Source organism: Budorcas taxicolor, chromosome 1, assembly GCF_023091745.1.
Source record: "Budorcas taxicolor isolate Tak-1 chromosome 1, Takin1.1, whole genome shotgun sequence".
In the NCBI taxonomy this organism is placed as follows: Eukaryota; Metazoa; Chordata; class Mammalia; order Artiodactyla; family Bovidae; genus Budorcas; species Budorcas taxicolor.
In genome coordinates this window covers 49,315,917-49,336,778 of record NC_068910.1, presented here as the reverse complement: position 1 = coordinate 49,336,778, position 20,862 = coordinate 49,315,917, and the positions used below count along the sequence as shown (strand labels likewise).

Below are 20,862 nucleotides of genomic sequence, written 5' to 3'. Positions count from 1 at the left end.
ATTTGCATAATGTTACAACAGTTGTTTTTCTCATTTGTCTTGGAAGTGATTCTTCACAATTCTCACAACGTAAGCAACTAATGTTTGCTTTCTAAAAATGAACTTTAAAATATCACAACTTTAAAAAGTTGCACCCCAGAATAATCACCACATCTATGTTAAATCTCATTGCCTCCTTCCCATTAATTGCCTCTAGTAACCTCAAAAAGCATCCAGAACCAACACTGATTGAGACCATTTCAGGCTGGTATATCTTCCCAGATTTCAACTGAGAGAGTTATCAAATTACAAAATACTTTTAAAGAGCCCTAAGTCCCTTTAGTTCCCTGGAAGTCTGTGGTTAGGACTTGGAGCTTTCACTGCCGTGGCCCCAGGTTCAATTCTTGGTTGGGGAACTAATATCCCTGCAAGCTGCAGAGCAGGGCCAAAAACAAACAAGCAAAATGCCATGTATTATAAAGAACGGTAAGTCCCAAAAGTATGAGCAACTTTTAAAGGCAACAGTATTCTCTGAGAGTTAATTTGAGGAAATAAACCTTCATCTTATTTATCTTCAGGCATGTATAGTAAAGGGCTTGCCTGGTACCTCAACTAGTAAAGAATCCACCTACAATGCAGGAGACCTGGGTTTGATCCCTGGGTTGGGAAGATCCCCTGGAGAAGGGATCGGCTACCCACTCCAGTATTCTTGGGCTTCCTTGGTGGCTCAACTGGTAAAGAATCCACCTGCAATGCAGGAGACCTGGGTTTGATCCCTGGGTTGGGAAAATCCCCTGGAGAAGGGAAAGGCTACCAATGTATTATAAAGTACAGTAAGTCCCCAAAGTATAAGAAACTTTTAAAGGTAACACTGTTTTTTAAGAGTTAATTTTAGGAAATAAACCTTCATCTTAGTTATCTTCAGGCATATACAGTAAATCCAGGCATACATGTTCAAAGATAAAATAGAGATTTATTTAGCACATTTGGAGATTTTATAGTTCTTTGTCTAAAGATTAGTACTGTTAGCTGAACTTAGAAGTTTCCATGTTAAAAATTTAAACCTTACCACAAATGAGAAGCTGAAGCATTCTTGAATCAATGTAAACACACTATATTTTACTCAAAGGCATTAAATTTAGGAGAGTGTAGTTTAAATAGATGATTTTGGCTAAAATCAATTGTAAACATAATCCTAAATTATGAATTACTATTAATTTTGTGACTTGACGTTAAGTTATATCAAGGTTTCAACTACAAACAACTTTATATGAAAATATATAAAGGAGGCTTTTTTTTCCCCAATATTTCCCCAGTTGAGGCACCAAAAATAGTGTTGTTTTTAAAGAAACCAACATGGAAGACTGTACTGTTGTTTTGATTTCTTTTTTTTAACATCACTGTTGCTCAGCATTGTTTTTCCACTGGCCTCTCAAAAGCTGTCAGAAGCAAAATCAGGTAATTCAGCAAGAGCTCCTTGGGCATATAAGTTCCTGTATGACCCAATGCAATGGTTGCCCAATTTTTATTTTATTTTTTTGGTAGCAGAATCCTGATTTTAAATGACATTATAGGTGGTTGATGCTCTAGTTGGAATAGAGATGGGGACCCATAGCAGTCCTGCTTGGTGCCCCCTTCTCCTCTCTAGGAAATCCACTAAGGGGTTTCACAGCACCCTATGGGTCCCATGGTGCACAGTTTGAAAACTTTTGGCCGTGGACCATGCCTGAAGGCTGGAGCTCAGAAGATCTAGGTCCAAAACCTGAGTTCTGGTCTGTGTGATTGTTGGCAAATGACTTAACCTGAGTCTCATTTTCCGTATCCAAACAAAGAATATGAATGCTCATCTCAGAGTTGCTGTAAGGCTGTTTTTAAAGTTCCTTAAGTCTTACTCTTTCCTAGTCACGTCTCACTTGCGTGTTGTGTGCCATTGCATCTCAATTATTTCATGACTCAGCATCCACTTTTCTTTATTATTTGGCCTTGTTGATGCTACTACGTCTGCCTTTCAGATTTTCTGCCATTCTTGTCTGCTAGAGAATGGACCAGAGTAATAGTTGGCTTTGGGCTACACCGTGACCACCTCTGAAGAGATTCCACGCTCATGATCTTTTCTTGGGATGGACCACTCATCCAGATTTCTTTTCATTTTCAGGTGGGCCAAGAGAAGGGAAACTGTTCTTTCCAGAAAAACCCAACCCCCTGCATCATCCCTCAAGAACAAGAAAATATCTTCCATACAATATTTGCTTTTTTCACAAAGTCGGGAAGAAAAGTCTTGGTAAGAATTTGCTTACTCGTTGGGTTCACGTGGGTGGTCCTCACTAGGAAGGCAAGTCTGAGATGAGAAGCCAGTTTTCTATTTGCCATTTATTATTTCTCAAATCTGGTTTGAATCAGTTGGCTTAGAAAGTCACAAGGACTATAGTCAACTCCTGTTTTTTCAGCCTTAGGTTTCTATCGAAGTGTTAAATTTACATTTCAGATTCCATTGGGTGGCAAAGGGAAAACCTTTGCAACCCACCAAGTACAAAGTTATACATTTCTCCCAGTAGTATGAGTCTAATCAAGAGTGATGGTTCTCGTCCAACCACTTTATATACCGCTGTTGGTCAGTATATATTAAAACTAAACATATCTATGACCTAGAAGTTCCACTCCCAGGAATGTCCCAAAGAGAAGTGAGTACCTGTATCCCCCAAAGACATGGACAAGAATGTTCACAGTAATCTAGGAATGATCCAAATATCCATCACCAGGAGAAAGTGTAAACAGTTGCAGTGTACCCCATACACTGGATTATTATGAGCAATAAAAACTGCTACACCAACAACATGAATAAATCTCACAGATACAATATTGAGTGAAAGGAGCTAGAGATAAAAGGACACAGATGGTGTTTCACTTACATGAAGTTCAGAAATAGCAACTCTGTCAATGGCAGTGGAGGTCAGGACAGCAGTTAATTTTGGAGGAATATTGATAGGCAGGAGCATGAGGGAATCTGCTTAGGTGCAGGACATGTTCTTCATCTTGATCTGTTATGAATGTGTGTAAAAATATATCAAGATGGATCCTTAGGATTTATTCTGTTTACTATATGTAAGCTATACCTCAACTTTTTAAAAAGTGTAGGTGTTAAAGATGGAATCAGATGCTTTTCCAAAGCTTCCTTTCTCCCCATCTGTGGCTACATCTCTTCAGTTCCTTATTACAGCCATGGCACATCCCACTAACATTTCCCTCCTCTTTTATTTGGCGGTAGAGAAATAGCATGACTGGTTGCCACTGGGAAGTTTGGGATATTTTTACTCACATAATGCTGATGATCAACTATTATTTAACAGCCCTCAGAACTGTTAGATGTATTGATATCTAGTGGTTTGACAAATGCAGCTCTGTATCTGGCTGAAATCTTTACCCCATGTGTGAAACATCATGAACGTATATTCACACATTTTGGATCCTATTCCTTTGTAACTTAAATTTGGAATTTAGGTTTCTAGCTGTAATTCATATGTTTTCTTGGTTAAACGTGTTTTTCTTTACTCCTGTGGTTTCTTGAGTCTTGTGACTTTGTAGCCCTCCAATTTGCCCAATATAAACAATGGGTATAAAATTACATTTGTCACTTCCAGGCAAAAACAACATAATCTCGGAAATGCACCTTGTGTTCAAAACTCATAAGAGGGACCATAGCAAAAATCAACAAAGCCAAAAGCTGGTTCTTTGAAAGGATAAATAAAATCGACAAACCATTAGCCAGACTCATCAAGAAGCAAAGAGAGAAAAATCAAATCAATAAAATTAGAAATGAAAATGGAGAGATCACAACAGACAACACACAAATACAAAGGATCATAAGAGACTACTATCAGCAATTATATGCCAATAAAATGGACAACGTGGAAGAAATGGACAAATTCTTAGAAAAATACAATTTTCCAAAACTTAACCCGGAAGAAATAGAAAATCTTAACAGACCCATCACAAGCACGGAAATTGAAACTGTAATCAGAAATCTTCCAGCAAACAAAAGCCCAGGTCCAGACGGCTTCACAGCTGAATTCTACCAAAAATTTCGAGAAGAGCTAACACCTATCCTACTGAAACTCTTCCAGAAAATTGCAGAGGAAGGTAAACTTCCAAACTCATTCTATGAGGCCACCATCACCCTAATACCAAAACCTGACAAAGATACTACAAAAAAAGAAAACTACGGGCCAATATCACTGATGAACATAGATGCAAAAATCCTCAACAAAATTCTAGCAATCAGAATCCAACAACACATTAAAAAGATCATACACCATGACCAAGTGGGCTTTATCCCAGGGATGCAAGGATTCTTCAATGTCCGCAAATCAATCAATGTAATTCACCACATTAACAAATTGAAAAATAAAAACCATATGATTATCTCAATAGATGCAGAGAAGGCCTTTGACAAAATTCAACATCCATTTATGATAAAAACTCTCCAGAAAGCAGGAATAGAAGGAACATACCTCAACATAATAAAAGCTATATATGACAAACCCACAGCAAACATTATCCTCAATGGTGAAAAATTGAAAGCATTTCCCCTAAAGTCAGGAACAAGACAAGGGTGCCCACTTTCACCGCTACTATTCAACATAGTTTTGGAAGTTTTGGCCACAGCAATCAGAGCAGAAAAAGAAATAAAAGGAATCCAAATTGGAAAAGAAGAAGTAAAACTTTCACTGTTTGCAGATGACATGATCCTCTACATAGAAAACCCTAAAGACTCCACCAGAAAATTACTAGAGCTCATCAATGAATATAGTAAAGTTGCAGGATATTAAATCAACACACAGAAATCCCTTGCATTCCTATACACTAATAATGAGAAAGTAGAACAAGAAATTAAGGAAACAATTCCATTCACCATTGCAATGAAAAGAATAAAATACTTAGGGATATATCTACCTAAAGAAACTAAAGACCTATATATAGAAAACTATAAAACAGTGATGAAAGAAATCAAAGAGGACACTAATAGATGGAGAAATATACCATGTTCATGGATCGGAAGAATCAATAAAGTGAAAATGAGTATACTACCCAAAGCAATTTACAAATTCAATGCAATCCCTATCAAGCTACCAGCCATATTTTTCACAGAACTAGAACAAATAATTTCAAGATTTGTATGGAAATACAAAAAACCTCGAATAGCCAAAGCAATCTTGAGAAAGAAGAATGGAACTGGAGGAATCAACTTGCCTGACTTCAGGCTTTACTACAAAGCCACAGTCATCAAGACAGTATGGTACTGGCACAAAGACAGAAATATAGATCAATGGAACAAAATAGAAAGCCCAGAGATAAATCCACACACATATGGACAGCTTATCTTTGACAAAGGAGGCAAGAATATACAATGGAGTAAAGACAATCTCTTTAACAAGTGGTGCTGGGAAAACTGGTCAACCACTTGTAAAAGAAGGAAACTAGATCACTTTCTAACACCGCACACAAAAATAAACTCAAAATGGATTAAAGATCTAAATGTAAGACCAGAAACTATAAAACTCCTAGAGGAGAATATAGGCAAAACACTCTCCGACATAAATCACAGCAGGATCCTCTATGATCCACCTCCCAGAATACTGGAAATAAAAGCAAAAATAAACAAATGGGATCTAATTAAAATTAAAAGCTTCTGCACAACAAAGGAAAATATAAGCAAAGTGAAAAGACAGCCTTCTGAATGGGAGAAAATAATAGCAAATGAAGCAACTGACAAACAACTAATCTCAAAAATATACAAGCAACTTATGCAGCTCAATTCCAGAAAAATAAACGACCCAATCAAAAAATGGGCCAAAGAACTAAATAGACATTTCTCCGAAGAAGACATACGGATGGCTAACAAACACATGAAAAGATGCTCAACATCACTCATTATTAGAGAAATGCAAATCAAAACCACAATGAGGTACCACTTCACACCAGTCAGAATGTCTGCGATCCAAAAATCTGCAAGCAATAAATGCTGGAGAGGGTATGGAGAAAAGGGAACCCTCCTACACTGTTGGTGGGAATGCAAACTAGTACAGCCACTTTGGAAAACAGTGTGGAGATTCCTTAAAAAATTACAAATAGAACTACCTTATGACCCAGCAATCCCACTGCTGGGCATACACACCGAGGAAACCAGAATTGAAAGAGACACGTGTACCCCAATGTTCATCACAGCACTGTTTATAATAGCCAGGACATGGAAACAACCCAGATGTCCATCAGCAGATGAATGGATAAGAAAGCTGTGGTACATATACACAATGGAGTATTACTCAGCCATTAAAAAGAATACATTTGAATCAGTTCTGATGAGATGGATGAAACTGGAGCCGATTATACAGAGTGAAGTAACCCAGAAAGAAAAACACCAATACAGTATACTAACACATATATATGGAATTTAGAAAGATGGCAATGACAACCCTGTATGCAAGACAGCAAAAAAGACACAGATGTGTATAATGGACTTTTGGACTCAGAGGGAGAGGGAGAGGGTGGGATGATTTGGGAGAATGGCATTGTAACATGTATACTATCATGTAAGAATCGAATCACCAGTCTATGTCCGACGCAGGATACAGCATGCTTGGGGCTGGTGCACGGTGATGACCCAGAGAGATGTTATGGGGAGGGAGGTGGGAGGGGGGTTCATGTTTGGGATCGCATGTACACCCGTGGTGGATTCATGTCAATGTATGGCAAAACCAAGACAGTATTGTAAAGTAAAATAAAGTAAAAATAAAATTTAAAAAAAAAAACTCATAAGAGGAATGTTCCCAAAATATTAAATGTGTCTCTTTAAAAACAAAACAAAGAAGTTGTAGAACATATATGCAATGGAATATTAGCCATAAAAAGGAGCAAATTTGAGTCAGTTGTGAGAAGGAGGAACCTAGAGCCTGTTACACAGAGTGAAGTTAAGTCAGAAAGAGAAAAATAAATATCATATATTAATGCATATATTTGAAATCTTATGGTACTGATGAACCTATCTGCAGGGCAGAATTAGAGATGCAGACATAGAGAACAGACTTGTGGACCCAGCAGGGGAAGGAGACGGTGGGACAGAGAGTCACATTGACGTATACACACACTGCTGCTGCTAAGTCGCTTCAGTCGTGTCCGACTCTGTGCGACCCCATAGATGGCAGCCCACCAGGCTCCCCCGTCCCTGGGATTCTCCAGGCAAGAGCACTGGAGTGGGTTGCCATTTCCTTCTCCAATGCATGAAAGTGAAAAGTGAAAGTGAAGTCGCGCAGTCATGTCTGACTCTTCGTGACCCCATGGACTGCAGCCTACCAGGCTCCTCCATCCATGGGATTTTCCAGGCAAGAGTTCTGGAGTGGGTTGCCATTGCCTTCTCCAATACTACCGTATGTAAAATAGCTAGCTAGTGGGAAGCTGCTGTATAGTGCAAGAAGCTCAGCTCTGTGTTCTCTGATGGCCTAAGGGGTGGGATGGGGAGGATGGGAGAGACACTCAAGAGTGAGGGTGTATGCGTATACACATAGCTGATATACATTGTTGTGCAGAAACCATCATAACATCGTAAAGCATTATCCTCCAATTAAAAATAAATTTAAAAAATAAAAAACAAAATTCACTGCTTTCTCCTTGCAAAATCCAGTTTTGGGGTAAGGTACACCCGTGAGCTTCGACTTGAAGGCGTGTTCTGGTGCCCACTGGACAGGAAGTCCTTTGATTGCCCTCTGGTGACAAGAAGAAATGATTGCATCTTCCTATGGATTTCATCTGCCTAGAAAGGCCTCTAGAGAAGGCAATGGCTCCCCACTCCAGTACTCTTGCCTGGAAAATCCCATGGATGGAGGAGCCTGGCAGTCCATGGGGTCGCTAGGAGTCGGACATGACTGAGCGACTTCACTTTCACTTTTCACTTTCACACACTGGAGAAAGAAATGGCAACCCACTCCAGTGTTCTTGCCTGGAGAATCCCAGAGACGGGGGAGCCTGGCGGGCTGCCGTCTATGAGGTCACACAGAGTCAGACACGACTGAAGCGACTTAGCAGCAGCAGCAGCAGCAGCAGAAAGGCCTCAGTTCTATAAATGCTGTGTTCTACAAATACTTGTTCTGTATCTATAAATGCCTATTCTGTAAATGTTGTCCTCTTGTCTTTGTTCTTAATACAGTTTGACCATTCTCTGGTTATTCTTCTCAGGACTGTGAAAAAACAGGAATTTCTTGCCTAACAATGCACTGTAACCTTAGTGCACTTGCTAAAGAAGAAAGTCGTACTATAGACATTTATATGCTGCTGAACACAGAAATACTGAAGAAGGTAAGTCCTGAAGAACTGTACTCTCAGAGTTCATTTAAAAACATTTGAATTGGTTTCCTTAGGAAAAACTCTATCTGCCCCTTTTAAAACTGTCCTGGCCAGCACCATGGGTAATTCTGCTTCAGAAGAATGCCAGGAAAACATACCAGATCCTTGTTATTCAAAGTGTGGTCCGAGGACCAGCAGTGTCAGCATCACCTGGGAGCTTCTTAGACCTGCAGAATCCTGGACTCCACTCAGGCCTTACCAAGTCAGCATCTCTTTTTAAGCAAGAACCCCAGATGTTTTGTTTGTGCAGTTGTTTCTTAGACTTTTTTTTAATATTTATTTTTTATTTATTTGGTTGTGCCAGGTCTTAGTTGTGGCATGTGAGAGCTAGTTCCCCAATCAGGGATCGAACCCAAGTCCCCTGCATTGGGAACTCGGAGTCTTAGCTTCTGGACCATCAGGAAAGTTGTTCTCAGACTTTACCTTGCACATTTTAGATCAAAGGTTTTCTGTAAAGGGCCAGCAGTAAGTTTTTTAGACCCTGTGGGCTACACAGTGTCTTGCCATTGCTCAGCTCCGCCATCGTGTTGTGAAAACAGCCATAGACCATACTGAAATGAATGGGCGGGACTGTGTTTCAATAAAATTTTATTTACAAAAACCAGCGAAGGGGTGGATTTGACCCATGAAACATAGATTGCCATCCCCTTGTTTAAATGACATCTTGTTTCACAGACTCCCCCTTTTGAATCTCAGATCACTTTGCTTTTATGAGTTTATAAAAGTGGTTAAAAAAAATCATACAAATTCACTGTAATTTATTTTCACATAAGCGCTGCTTAGTATGAAAGGCTGCATCCAACAAACTGATTTTAAAATAATCATGTGGAGATAAAATAGGCATGTTAGCCACAGAGATTCTCTTTATTTTCCTTTGGAAAAACTGTATGTGTCAGTCCGTATAAAACACTAAGTGTATAAGTGAATATCCTTAGAATAGTCATTCTAGTGTTATTTTTTTAATTAGGCATGGCAACAACATGTTGGCCTGATAAGTCACAGGCGAAGGGGATATGGGATGTTTTACCCACTTTCCGTCTCTGGCTGGTGGAGAGCTGTGAACAGTTCTGCTTTCCCTGGGTGCTTTGAAGGGAAACTGATTAGGGGCAAGTTGGACACACACAGCACTGCTTCCCTGTTGTAGCTCTCTCTCCTTTTAAACAGGATGGAGCTGGGAGAGGACCCAACATGAACCACCCCTGGTCACCCTTTGATTCCAGAATATTACATCACAGGAAGTGCCTTCCTGGCCTGGGTCCCCAGCTCAGGTTGAGGGATTATGATTCTGTACACTTACCCATCCTATTCCTCTTCGTGACAAGTGGCCCCAGTGACAGTTTTATTGCCTGTGCCACACTTGCCACTGTTGACAGAGCCCTGATATGGTACTGATGGTGGGAAGCCAGTCTCATTTCTTCTTCACCCTCAACCCAGATGGCTGCTGCTTGCACGTCAGTCATTTGTACTGAATCACAAAGCCTCAAGCCTTTCTTGTCCCCAGCTCTGGCCTGGTGTCTGCATCTCTCTCTTTGTGATCAGTGGCAACCCTTTACCGTGGAATACGTCCCGCTGACTGCTGTCCCCATGGGCCATCCAGCCCAGTCTATACCCCAAGACAGCAGGAAACCATGGGGTGTCGTACGTGGTCGTTGGAGGACCATTTTCCTTGCAGATATTCTACAGAAACCAGCAGAAATCTCAAGTATGGAGTTAAGCCTCTGTCAGGCCCAAAGCCAGCCACACCTCCCTGGGGGCTCCAGGGGCTCCTCGCCTCCCTAAGGACATGGAGCAGCATCAGCCTTGGGGTTCAGCTGGGCTGCCGCTTCTGTTTATTTCCCTTTGATCTGAAGGTCTGACCCCAGACAAGGGAATTTGCAGTTTAATTGCTTTGACCTTAACAAGTTTTTATTTGAAATGTAGGATCTTATTTTTTTAATTATCTGAGGATTCCGATTTCTTTCAAAGTGTTTATTTTCTGCAACTGCCAGAGATCTGTTCCATGCTCCTAATCTGCTCAGCCTTTACCTTTGACAGTCGTCACTATTATTGTTGTCATTAGCAATGTCCAAGGTGATGAGAATGGTGGTCCAAGATTGAAGAGACAGTATGTCCAGACCCATAAAACCACAGATCTAGAGAACTAGTGAAAGATTGCTGCATAGAAAATTACTTACTGCTCAATATGAGCTCACTGAAGCAGTTTTTGGTTTTGTTTTGTTTTTTTTTTTTTTGAGTGACAAGCTTCTGAGAAGCATTTCAGATGTGTTTTATTGCTGTTTTTAAAAGGACAATAATTAGTGTGTAACTCCCAGGTAAATTCCACAGGTAGCATCCCCAGGTGTCCCCCCTAGAAGGTCTTTGTGGTTTCTTTGGAAGTGATGAGCTGAGCCCCTTGAAACTGTTTTCTGTAGAGACAGTTATCTTCTTTCCTTTTGCAGGGGCAGGTTTAACCGGACATGGGCCAAAGTTGGCCTCAATATGTGCCTCCTTGCGTGGCAGGCCACCTGAGTAAATACAGAAAGACACCTTTCTGGCAGAGCCTCGCTGCCTCCACAGGTGGGGTGCAGAGTGCTCTGGCTGGCTGTCCTCTGGCTCCACAACGGGAGCCAGCCTGCTTCTCCCTCAGTAGTCAGTGCAGCCGCATCTGGACCGCTGGCTCGATGTTCTGGCCCTTCCCTGAGTCATAGTTTTGCCGGCCCCTCTCTTCTTTCAGACTCCTTCCCCATCCCTACCTTGGAGCCATTCTCTGATTATCTGGATCAGTAGCTTTAAATCTGACCCCACACTAAAGCTTCTACCCACAATGGCTGATGGGCTCTGCCCGAGTTTTACCTGGGACGAACCTCCTTCCCCCACCACCCCCAGCCCCTTTCTTGTCAGACCATTGACTTATTACAAGCCAGATGCTTTCTCCTTCTCATCTCTCTGTCTGGTACCCTCTTTCCCACTTAAAGGGCTTTGACCCCACCCCCCCCCACCCCGCCCCCCACCGCAAAAGCTTCATTTAAGAGCAAAGAAAGAATTAAAAGGAACTCATGTGGAGAGTTTGAGGGTTGTGGTCAAGGCAGGAAGATGCTTGGGAAATGTAAATCAGATGCCTTCTGTGAAAGCCCAGACCTAGATTTATCGTACACAGTTCAACAGCTTTATTTATTCTCTACTCTTTGGGGAATATGTCAATACCAAGATCCAAATATCTGGCTCCTGCTGCTTGGAAACCACAGCACACAAGCCTGCATGTGTTGACTCAGCAAAACTCCAGAGCTTTTCAGCATCCACTATGATATGAAAGAATCTTCAGGAGAGAGACTGGAAATCTCTGCTTCATTCAATGATAGAAATTTCTGTCTGGTCCACATGGAATCTTAGAATTTCAGTTCCACCTAGGATCTCAGGGCCCTGTCACTGTGACTGAAAAGTCTTACAGTGAGTTATACTGTTTCATCCTCAGGACAGTTCATCTGTCATCCAGTTCATGACCCACGCCAAGGTGAAAGTGGACCCTTCCCTGAGAGTGGTGGAGGTAGCCAGTGGGAACCCAGAGGAGATGACGGTGAGTACAACCTCCACCTTCAGCCCCCCACCATCACACACAGCCCTCTTCCAAGGGTGAAGGAATTTGGGTGACTTGGGAGACTTAATGCTAGAATTTGAGGATAATAACAGCCTCTAAGCCAAGATGTCAGCTTTGTGGTAGACCCATGACCTTGCCTGCCTTGGCTTCCAGGCCCCCCAAGGGGAACTGTGGTCTGCTCTTATTGTGATAGCCTTGTTCTCCAGGATACTGTTACGTGAAAGCTCCTGGCCATGACTAGCCAAAAGAGAAATTGTCTGGAAGTACCCTTGACAGTGCTTATTGCATTTCCATTCTAGAACCAAGACTATTTTTTATCTTTCTCAGACCTTTTCCGGAATCCTCATCTGCCTTCCCAATCCCATTGCTCCATGGATAAACAGTGTTTAAACACAAGTTGGTTGACTAACATTCTCTACCTAGCCCCCATATCCTCTATGAAGTGTAGTTGGCAAGCAGCCTCAAGATGGGAGGTGTCACAGCTGGGAATTCAGATAGGGGAGGAAAAGGGGTGGCCTTGGAATTTTGCTGCATTATTATTTTCAGGGGCAGGAGGGGAGGGGCATCCTTTGACACCCAGACTCAGGTCCTAGGTACATAGAAAGGAAAACAGCAGCCTCTGAACTGGTTTTGCCAATAAGCTATGCAGTGATGGCTAGCTTTTTGCATCTCCTTTTCCTGGAATTTACTTCTCTCCAGGAAGACTTTACCCTCTCTTGAAAGAGTCAATACTGCTGTGACAAATTTACAGAAGTGAAAAATTGACAAAGATTATTTGCTTGCAAAGAAAAACATGTTAATTTATTTTCTAGTAACAGAGGAGACACCGCATGTCTAAATGTTAGGATGGGGATCACAGCAAAGAGACTCTTAAAAAATGCTGGCCAGGAGGGGTACATATAGAAAATAAATCCCCGGGACCAAATGGCAGGGAGGAAAAGACAAAAGCCAACTCCAGATATTTTGATCTCCAGAAACAGTGACTCTAGAAGTGAAGGACTTCAGGATCATTCCACTCCATCCCATTCATTTTCTGTTATTTAAAATGACCATATTTCCAAGGCCACCCCTTTCCCTCCCCTATCTGAATTCCCAGCTGTGACACTTCCCATCTTGAGCTACCCCAAAGCATGGGTATTCCATGCCCAGTTCAGGGAAGAAGTGTCAGAGGCAGACTTAAATTCCCTGACTCACATCTAGAAATTGTCCACCTGGTCATTTTAAATAACAGAAAATGAATGGGATGGAGTGGAATGATCCTGAAGTCCTTCACTCCTAGAGTCACTGTTTCTGGAGATCAAAATATCTGGAGTTGGCTTTTGTCTTTGCCTCCCTGCCAGTTGGGCATTTAACTGCCAATCCAGACCTTCACCTGGGGAGTGAAAAAGAGTGCAGAGTCACTGCTCATTGTCACAGCTCCAGTGAAAAAGTTTTATAGGATGAGATAACGTGGCCAACAGGAGAGCTTTAGAATGTTCTGGTAGACCACACTGTTCCCGATTAAGAGCTAACGGAAGTAATTAACAGATTTCCTACAGGTGGAATCGCTTGGGTAAATGAAAAAACTATCACGGGTGCATTGCCTTTGATTAAAACATAGAGCTGTGGGATCCAGAAAGACATTGCCTGACATCCCATTGTTGGATTCTGAGTCATCTGTGCACCCGCTAAATACTGCTTCCATTAACCACTGTTCCATTATGAGCACTGTGGTGATATTTTCATCATCAGGAGTTCTTTGGAAGGAGATCTCATTTTCAACTGATTTTTTTCTAGTACTCCCAAGAAAAAAGGAACATCCTTCAGAATTCCACAGTGCCCCCATCTTTCTCCTTTCCATGACTTTGCCTTTCAATACATGAGCCAAAATGAAGTACTACAATCTGTTCTCAACTTTCCTGGCAGGAAAAAATAAATCCTTTCTGAGTAGAAAGGATTGCCTTTTTAGAACAAACATGTTCCTCCCTGCGTGATTCTTCTAAATGCCTGGCACTTTGTCAATCATCCATTGGAAGGGAAATTTCCATAGAGGCTAGCCACCAAATTTAAATCGGGCAAAATTTCACAAGATTTGAGATCAGGCACCACATTTGTATGGCCTTGGAATGAACAGGAAGTGTATTTACAGCTGGTAGTGAGCAGGGTGTGGGTGAGAAAAGGAAAGCAATCGGTTTTTAATCACATAAAGTGTGCATGGTGATAAATTCAACTGACAGGGAATACAGATAATTTTCTTGGGACTCATCGTGTCTTATTTTCATGCCATAGTATGGGGAGTGCTTTACGGAGCGTATGGGTGAATAGCTAGAAATACGTTACTGGATGTTTGAGGCATTTTCCTTTTTTATTAACAATACATTTGAGGTGCCCTTCCTGGGCAGAGTGTTAGCCACGTGTCCAAGACCAACCACACCAGCTTGCCTGGCTTTGTACAGACTCAAACCTGAGAATTCTGGACGAGGTCTGAGTGACTACGTTCAGTGCTGACTGTGCCAATATAATACACCGAATTTCCTATTATGTCCAACCCAACGCTTTCTACTTTTCTGGGAGAGCTGCCAACAGCTGAGGCTAGAAACTCCCTGGGGGCAAACCAAGAATCTACAGCACACCAGCTCTGCTACCGAGAGCTGCCACCCCAGACACTCTTCTCTGGCCATATGAGAGGCTTGTGTGAGTTACAGAACAAATCTATTTTGTTGATACTTTGAAATAGCAACATGTGTGATGAACATGGAAATCCACAAATGGATAAATAAGTCATTGCCATGTGGAGTGGGTACCAGGTTGAGATTCTAGGTGCCAGGAGGAGAGACTGATTCTGTCTCCTTTTAGCAGAAGCAGAATGGATTAGAATGGTATTGGGTAGCTCTCAGAATTGCCAGCAAGGTTGGAGAGTCTGACTGGGGATGTGAGAAACCTGCAGGGCCAGGACCACAGGTTGGGGCAGGCCCCAGGGAGAGTCTGGAGTGGTACCCTGGGCGCTAATTCCCTGGCTTCTCTCAGCCTCGTGCTCTAGAGTCACGTGGAGCCTCTCGCTAGCTGAGGTTAGGCCCCTGTCTGGGGAACCAGGCACCCCAGGAAAAGCAGGTGGCTGGCATTTTGGGCTATTGTAGTACAGCCTCCCCCTCACCCTGAGACTCACCCATAGGAGGATTTCCCAGCACTGGAAGGATGCTGAAAAGTGACAAGCATCCCCTCCCATGTGCTTCTTTAACACTACAGGCAGCATGGGGCCATCTAATCCCTGGCTCATTGAGGGCTCTCTTCTGAGCTAGTCTCTGTTCAGTCATTTAGACCATTTTGTCAGTTCCATTGATAAGAGAATTTGCAAATTTTTGTCCATAGGTGGTTGAGGAGTGTTTGTGCTTTGGGCTTTGTTTTAAGAATGAACGTGCTTGAATGAGCTACTTCTGATTTGATAGGGCAAATTTCTGGGCCCTTCTCCTACTGCCATGGGAACCATATGTCCAAAGAGCTGGTCACCTCCCTTCCATAGTCCTCTGACATCACCATCCCTTACCCTACAGGTGGGGAGACAGGTCATAATTTTTACAAGTCCCCAGAGATTCCACTGTGCCCTCCCTGAGTTAGAACCACAGACCTTTTTCCTCAAGTGAACAAAGAGCCTCTGATGCTTAGGAAAAAGAGGCGACTTGCCCTGGATCTCAGGTCACTGAGCCAAGGATAGGGTCCGGAACTTTTGAGTCTCATCCACATGCTCTTTTCTCTGCTCTGCAGCCACTCAGTCATACAAGAGGGCACTGGGCAGTCTTGGATAAAAGGTCCTTGACAAGTGCAAGTGTCCACCCTGGACCGGACACTGACTGGTTTTAAAGTCTGTTATAATTGCCAGGTTCCCTTGGGGCCCAGCCAGCCCCTCCTGACTGGACCTGGCTCTCCTCACCTCAGTGGAGGCTTTCCCTGCTCACTCTCCACCACACTCTAGAATGGAGCCTTCTGGCTGCAGCCTTGCTTTCATTTCTGAATAAACCTGCCTCTCATGTACGAACTGATCAGGCCAGCAAGTTCCAGCTTCATTTTCTCTGAAGCTGGTCAAGTTCACTTCCCAGTCTTGACCCTTCTGGGAAGTCAGTCCTTCTAGTTTGGCCTATTCTTTGTGAACAGGGAACACTGTATTTCCCCCTTTGGAATTAGAAGAGCCTGCCCTCAAATCCCATCTCCCTCACAGCCCAGTGGTGTGACTGCAGGTATCAGGTGAACTCTGTGAGCCTCTCTTTTCTCATCTATAACATGGGAAAGCTAGTTTCTTCTCCCTGGAGATTTCCCCTCCATTCTGCTTCCTGCCGCTACCCCCACCAAGCCAAGATGCACACCAGCATATCTCAACCAGAGGGCGTCATCTGAGGTGGTAGATGAGAGACTCCAGAAGGTCCCGCCTGTAGTTCCTTTGTTGTTTACTGCCTCTTGAACCAAGCTGACAGTTTTCTGTCACCAAATAGACTGTGACTTGTACTTTACTATTTACATGCCAAATTACAGTTAAAATTACATTATACCCAGCAAGATAGTTCTCCTTCTTGTTACATCAAGAGGTAGGAGGAAGAAGAGAGACACCTCCATTCTCTGTCATCATCAAAAGATGGTAGGCAGTCTTCTCCCTTCACCCACCACCCCCATGTGAGAATTAAGCTCTAATCAAAAGGAATTTAGGAAAACCCCAGTGTAGTTTGCTGTTTGTCACTGTTTGAAGTTTCACTTAATGAATACTCTGTTGGGGGCTTGCTATGGGCCAGGCAATGTATGAGGCACTGAGGATGCAATGGGGAACCAAATAGCCATGGTCCAGGCCCTCCCAGAGCTAACGAGGGGGTGACAGACAGTAAAAAGAGAAGCAAACAGCGTTGTTGTTTTTTTTTTTTTTCAAACTGAGGTGAGTTCCATGGGAGTAACCTCCTCTAGATTGAGGGAAATCTAAAGAATATTTCTCCAAAGAAGCTGAAATCTAGAGAGGGAGGAGGAATTAGCTTGCCAAGCACAGGGAAGAGTGTCCCAGAGAGAAGGGAGAGCTGTGTGAAGACCCAAATAGCTTGGCGTGTTCAAGGCTGCAACAGCAGGGCGCAGCACCTGGTGAGTGGTGAAGACATCCATGACGGGAGACGTAGGCGGGATCACACCATATAACACCAGGGGGCAGTTACAAAGGGAAACTGTTGCAAGCATTTGTTTTGAGCAAGGAATGGCCTGATCCAATGTATTTTTTAATAAATTTATTTATTTTAATTGGAGGCTAATTACTTTGCAATATTGTATTGGTTTTTCCATACATCAACATGAATCTGCCATGGGTGTACATGTGTTCCCCATTCTGAACCCCCCTCCCACCTCCCTCTCTGTACCATCATAGGCTACTGTGTGGACAGTAGATTGTAGGGGGCTACAGGAAAGTTGTGACCATCACTTGCTAGAAATGATGGTGGCCAAGGAGATAGAAGTGGACAGGTAGAGTTATATCAGTAGAGGTCCAGCAGTCTGTGCCAGTTACGTGTAGAGTATCTGTCCTAAGGGGTGGCTGCTGCTGCTAAGTCGCTTCAGTCGTGCCCAACTCTGTGCAACCCCATAGACAGCAGCCCACCAGGCTCCCCCATCCTGGGATTCTCCAGGCAAGAACACTGGAGTGGGTTGCCATTTCATTCTCCAATGCATGAAAGTGAAAAGTGAAAGTGAAGTCACTCAGTCGTGTCTGACTCTTAGCGACTCCATGGACTTCAGCCTACATGAAGTCCCATGGCTTCTCCGTCCATGGGATTTTCCAGGCAAGAGTACTGGACCTAAGGGGTTGGGAGGGATCAAAAGACATCTTGATACAAAGCCCCTCACCTGGTACATCCATGTGGGCAGTCAGTTAATAGTGGGTCCCGTTGCCTAAGGCTTCTCTGATGGGGAAGCTGGTAAAGAATTCTGCCTGCAATGCAGGAGACATGGGAGACATGGGTTCAATCCCTAGGTCATGAAGATCCACTAGAGGAGGGAAAATTGCAGCCCACTGCAGTATTCTTGCCTGAAAAATCCCATGGACAGAGGAGCCTGATGGGCTACAGTCCAAGGGGTTGCAGAGTCAGACATGACTGAGAGACTAAACACACACGCCCACTGCATAAAGAGATGGTCAAGGATGGGAGGAACCAATGAAGAATAGCTTCTCCCTCCCTCAGAACCTCAAGAGTCATGATCAGTTTACTCTAAAACAGTGGTTTCCAGCTGTCATCATGCTTATCATTATCATTTCTTCAAGCAACAGAACCCATTTCTAAATTGAAACGTACTTTGGTTGAGTCAGAGGTAGGGTGCCTGTAACTCACCCCGTTTGTATCTCTGTTTTCTCTGAGGGGCCTCTACATGCCCTCACCAAACCCCTGGGCTCTATGGAGCTAGGAAACCACTGCTATGGAAGGCTGTACTTAGGGCAAGGCTGCTGTCCCATCCTTCAAATTCTTTAGACATGAACTGGACCTCCAATAAACATGAATGAGGAAAAAAAAATTAGCCTCAAGACTTCCACAGCACAAACAGGGGTAAACACTGTACACACATGTGTGTGCAGACACACATGCTTGAGCACACACACTTATACATACACTGTGTGGTTTTGTGTTGGGAAAGCCTGAATTCAAGAGGTTAGGACAAGGTGCATGGAAGGAATGACCCCTGAACACATACTGAAGGCATTTTCTAAGTGGACGGGGGGAAGGTCAGCCTGCAGGTAGAGTCAGATGGTGTCTTAGGATAGAGTCTCAAGAAGCAGACCCTCAGATGAGGATGTGGGTACAAGAATTTTTTTAAAGGAAGTGTTCCCAGGGAGATGGGGAAAGAAGTGAGGAGATAGGATAGGGAAAGAGAACGAGGGAAACAAAAGTGGGATTCCAGGGGCCTCAGGCTCAGCAGAGCTCTGGAACTCAATACTTCAGAGTTCTCCTACTCTGAAGCAAGGGAGCTAGGCTTTCTCCCTCCTGTTGTGTGTCAGCCACTGGCCAGAGGCTGCCCAGGAGATACTGAGCACCAAGATCCTCCCCGTCTCCCCATGCCCTGAGGGAATGCAGCCTCTGACAATGCCACCCACTAGAGGTGAATGCGTGTAAAGCTGGGATTGGATGTAGGGAACGGATCGAGGGACCTGAGAGATGTGAGCGAAGAGCCAGCAGCGGTGAACACAGGTGTCACTGGTCTCCACCCACACCCTGGGGGCTCGGCTCGGCGTGCCTTTCTGTGCCCCATTTTGCTTAATGACTTCATTTTTGTTCATTTATGCTCAGTTCTGGTGATGTGCTGGCATTTGATGTGATTATCCCCTGACACACTCACGTTGCCCTGTGAGCGAAATATTAGTGCTTCGACTCTCTGATGAGGAAACTGAGGCCCCCAGATGACAGCCTGAGATGCTGAAGCTTATCAGTGAAAGAGCCAGGTCTGGCGTAAGGCCGACTATTTGCAAGCCCGAGGCTCCTTTCATCCTGTGCTCCTGAGGCCCAAGCTGTCCCATTGTCTGGCCCACACACAGTGGAGCACCACTCCTGGCAGATGGGTAGGAAACACAGCCATGGGTGGTGAACAGCTGGCCTGTCGTCTTCGGAGAGACCCTTGGCTCCGGTGACCTCAGAAGCACATCATGTTCTAACTTAGTGGTCTGTTGATTCTGGAACTCTTCCTGTTGTGGCCTGGTCCCTAACCAGATGCACAGCTACTCATCAAGAGAATTAGCACTCATCGAGGGCCCTCCTTAGCCTGTGGCAAAGGAGCTATGTCCCCCCAACCCCCCCCTCCCCCGCCCTTTAAAGAACGATCATGAGGTTTCTCAGGAGTAATAGATATAAAACCTCTCACCACAATGTCTGGCACACAGTAAGTTCTCAACAAATGTGACCCATTCTTAACAATTAAGGAATTAGCACCAGTCTAGCTCATCCCTCTGCAAATTCTAACAGAGCAAGGAATTCCTGGAACCTAGCAGCCAGGGGCAAGTTTGACATCTTTGTTTATCACAGCACAGACTTGCAACAACCAGCTTGCCAAATGCAATTTATTTTCTGTTCATTGATGTCATCTCCGTAAGTCTGAGTCTTCAGACTCCCCTGAGCTGGTCTGCTTTCTGAAGGCTCTGTTCTGAGAGCGATTTAAGATGTGGTTCCGCTAAGAACATTTCCTCCAGCTCCCACAGCCCTTTCTCCCTGCCCCTCCCCCACTGTTAGATGTAATTAGAAGCAGGTGAAAATGGCATTTCCTTGTTCCAGATGTTCTTCTTTCCCCACTTTTTGTTTTACATACATTCCTTCCCTCTGTGAGACCTGTGTGTGATGTCGATTATGGAAAGCATCTTGCCCTTGTAATTGACCTTCAGCCAGGGGGGCTGGAGCTGAGGTTCCCCTTGGGTGTTGCTGATGCTGAGCTGTCCCCTCAGCCCTAGAAGCCCCCTGTCCAGCCAGCCCTGGGACAGCTGTACTCTATTTTGGTCATGTTCTCAGGCCTTTTGGAGACCTGAGCATTTCCAGCTATGACATTAAGCATATTTACAGTGGTCAAAACATAAAAGTTTCCAGAAACCTGCAAGTGAATCAAGTGCTGTGGTTTAGGCTTGCCAGCTGCCCCAGACTGAAAGTTGGTTCTCTGATGCCAGCTTGCTAGCCTCAGGTGCGTTCAAGTCTATAGCAGCAGGTAGGATGCCCAGCCTGTGGGCCTGCCATTGCCCCTGCCCCATGGCTGTCCTCCTCTAGGAATCTGTTGAGCCAGGCAGATCCTCAGGCTCCTCAATTCTCTTATGTTTTCTTGGTTAACACCTGACACACAAGCCCCCCAGCCTCAGTCTGCTGCTGTGCGATCATTTATCCCTTCGCTAATCAGAACTTCTGTTGCTCCATCTCTCGGCCTCCTTCCCTCCACCCTCTGAAACCTGCAGGCTC

At 43.8% G+C, this 20,862-nt stretch overlaps 1 protein-coding gene across 1 annotated transcript in view; it reads left to right on the top strand.

Moving 5' to 3' along the window:
* Positions 1 to 20,862, top strand: part of ITGA9 (integrin subunit alpha 9) — a 367,242-nt gene that overhangs the window by 323,643 nt on the left and 22,737 nt on the right. The window contains exons 24-26 of the mRNA XM_052639038.1: positions 2,135 to 2,260; positions 8,206 to 8,325; positions 11,825 to 11,926. Of these exons, the coding sequence (XP_052494998.1) occupies positions 2,135 to 2,260; positions 8,206 to 8,325; positions 11,825 to 11,926 (348 nt within the window). The remainder of the gene's footprint in view (positions 1 to 2,134; positions 2,261 to 8,205; positions 8,326 to 11,824; positions 11,927 to 20,862) is intronic.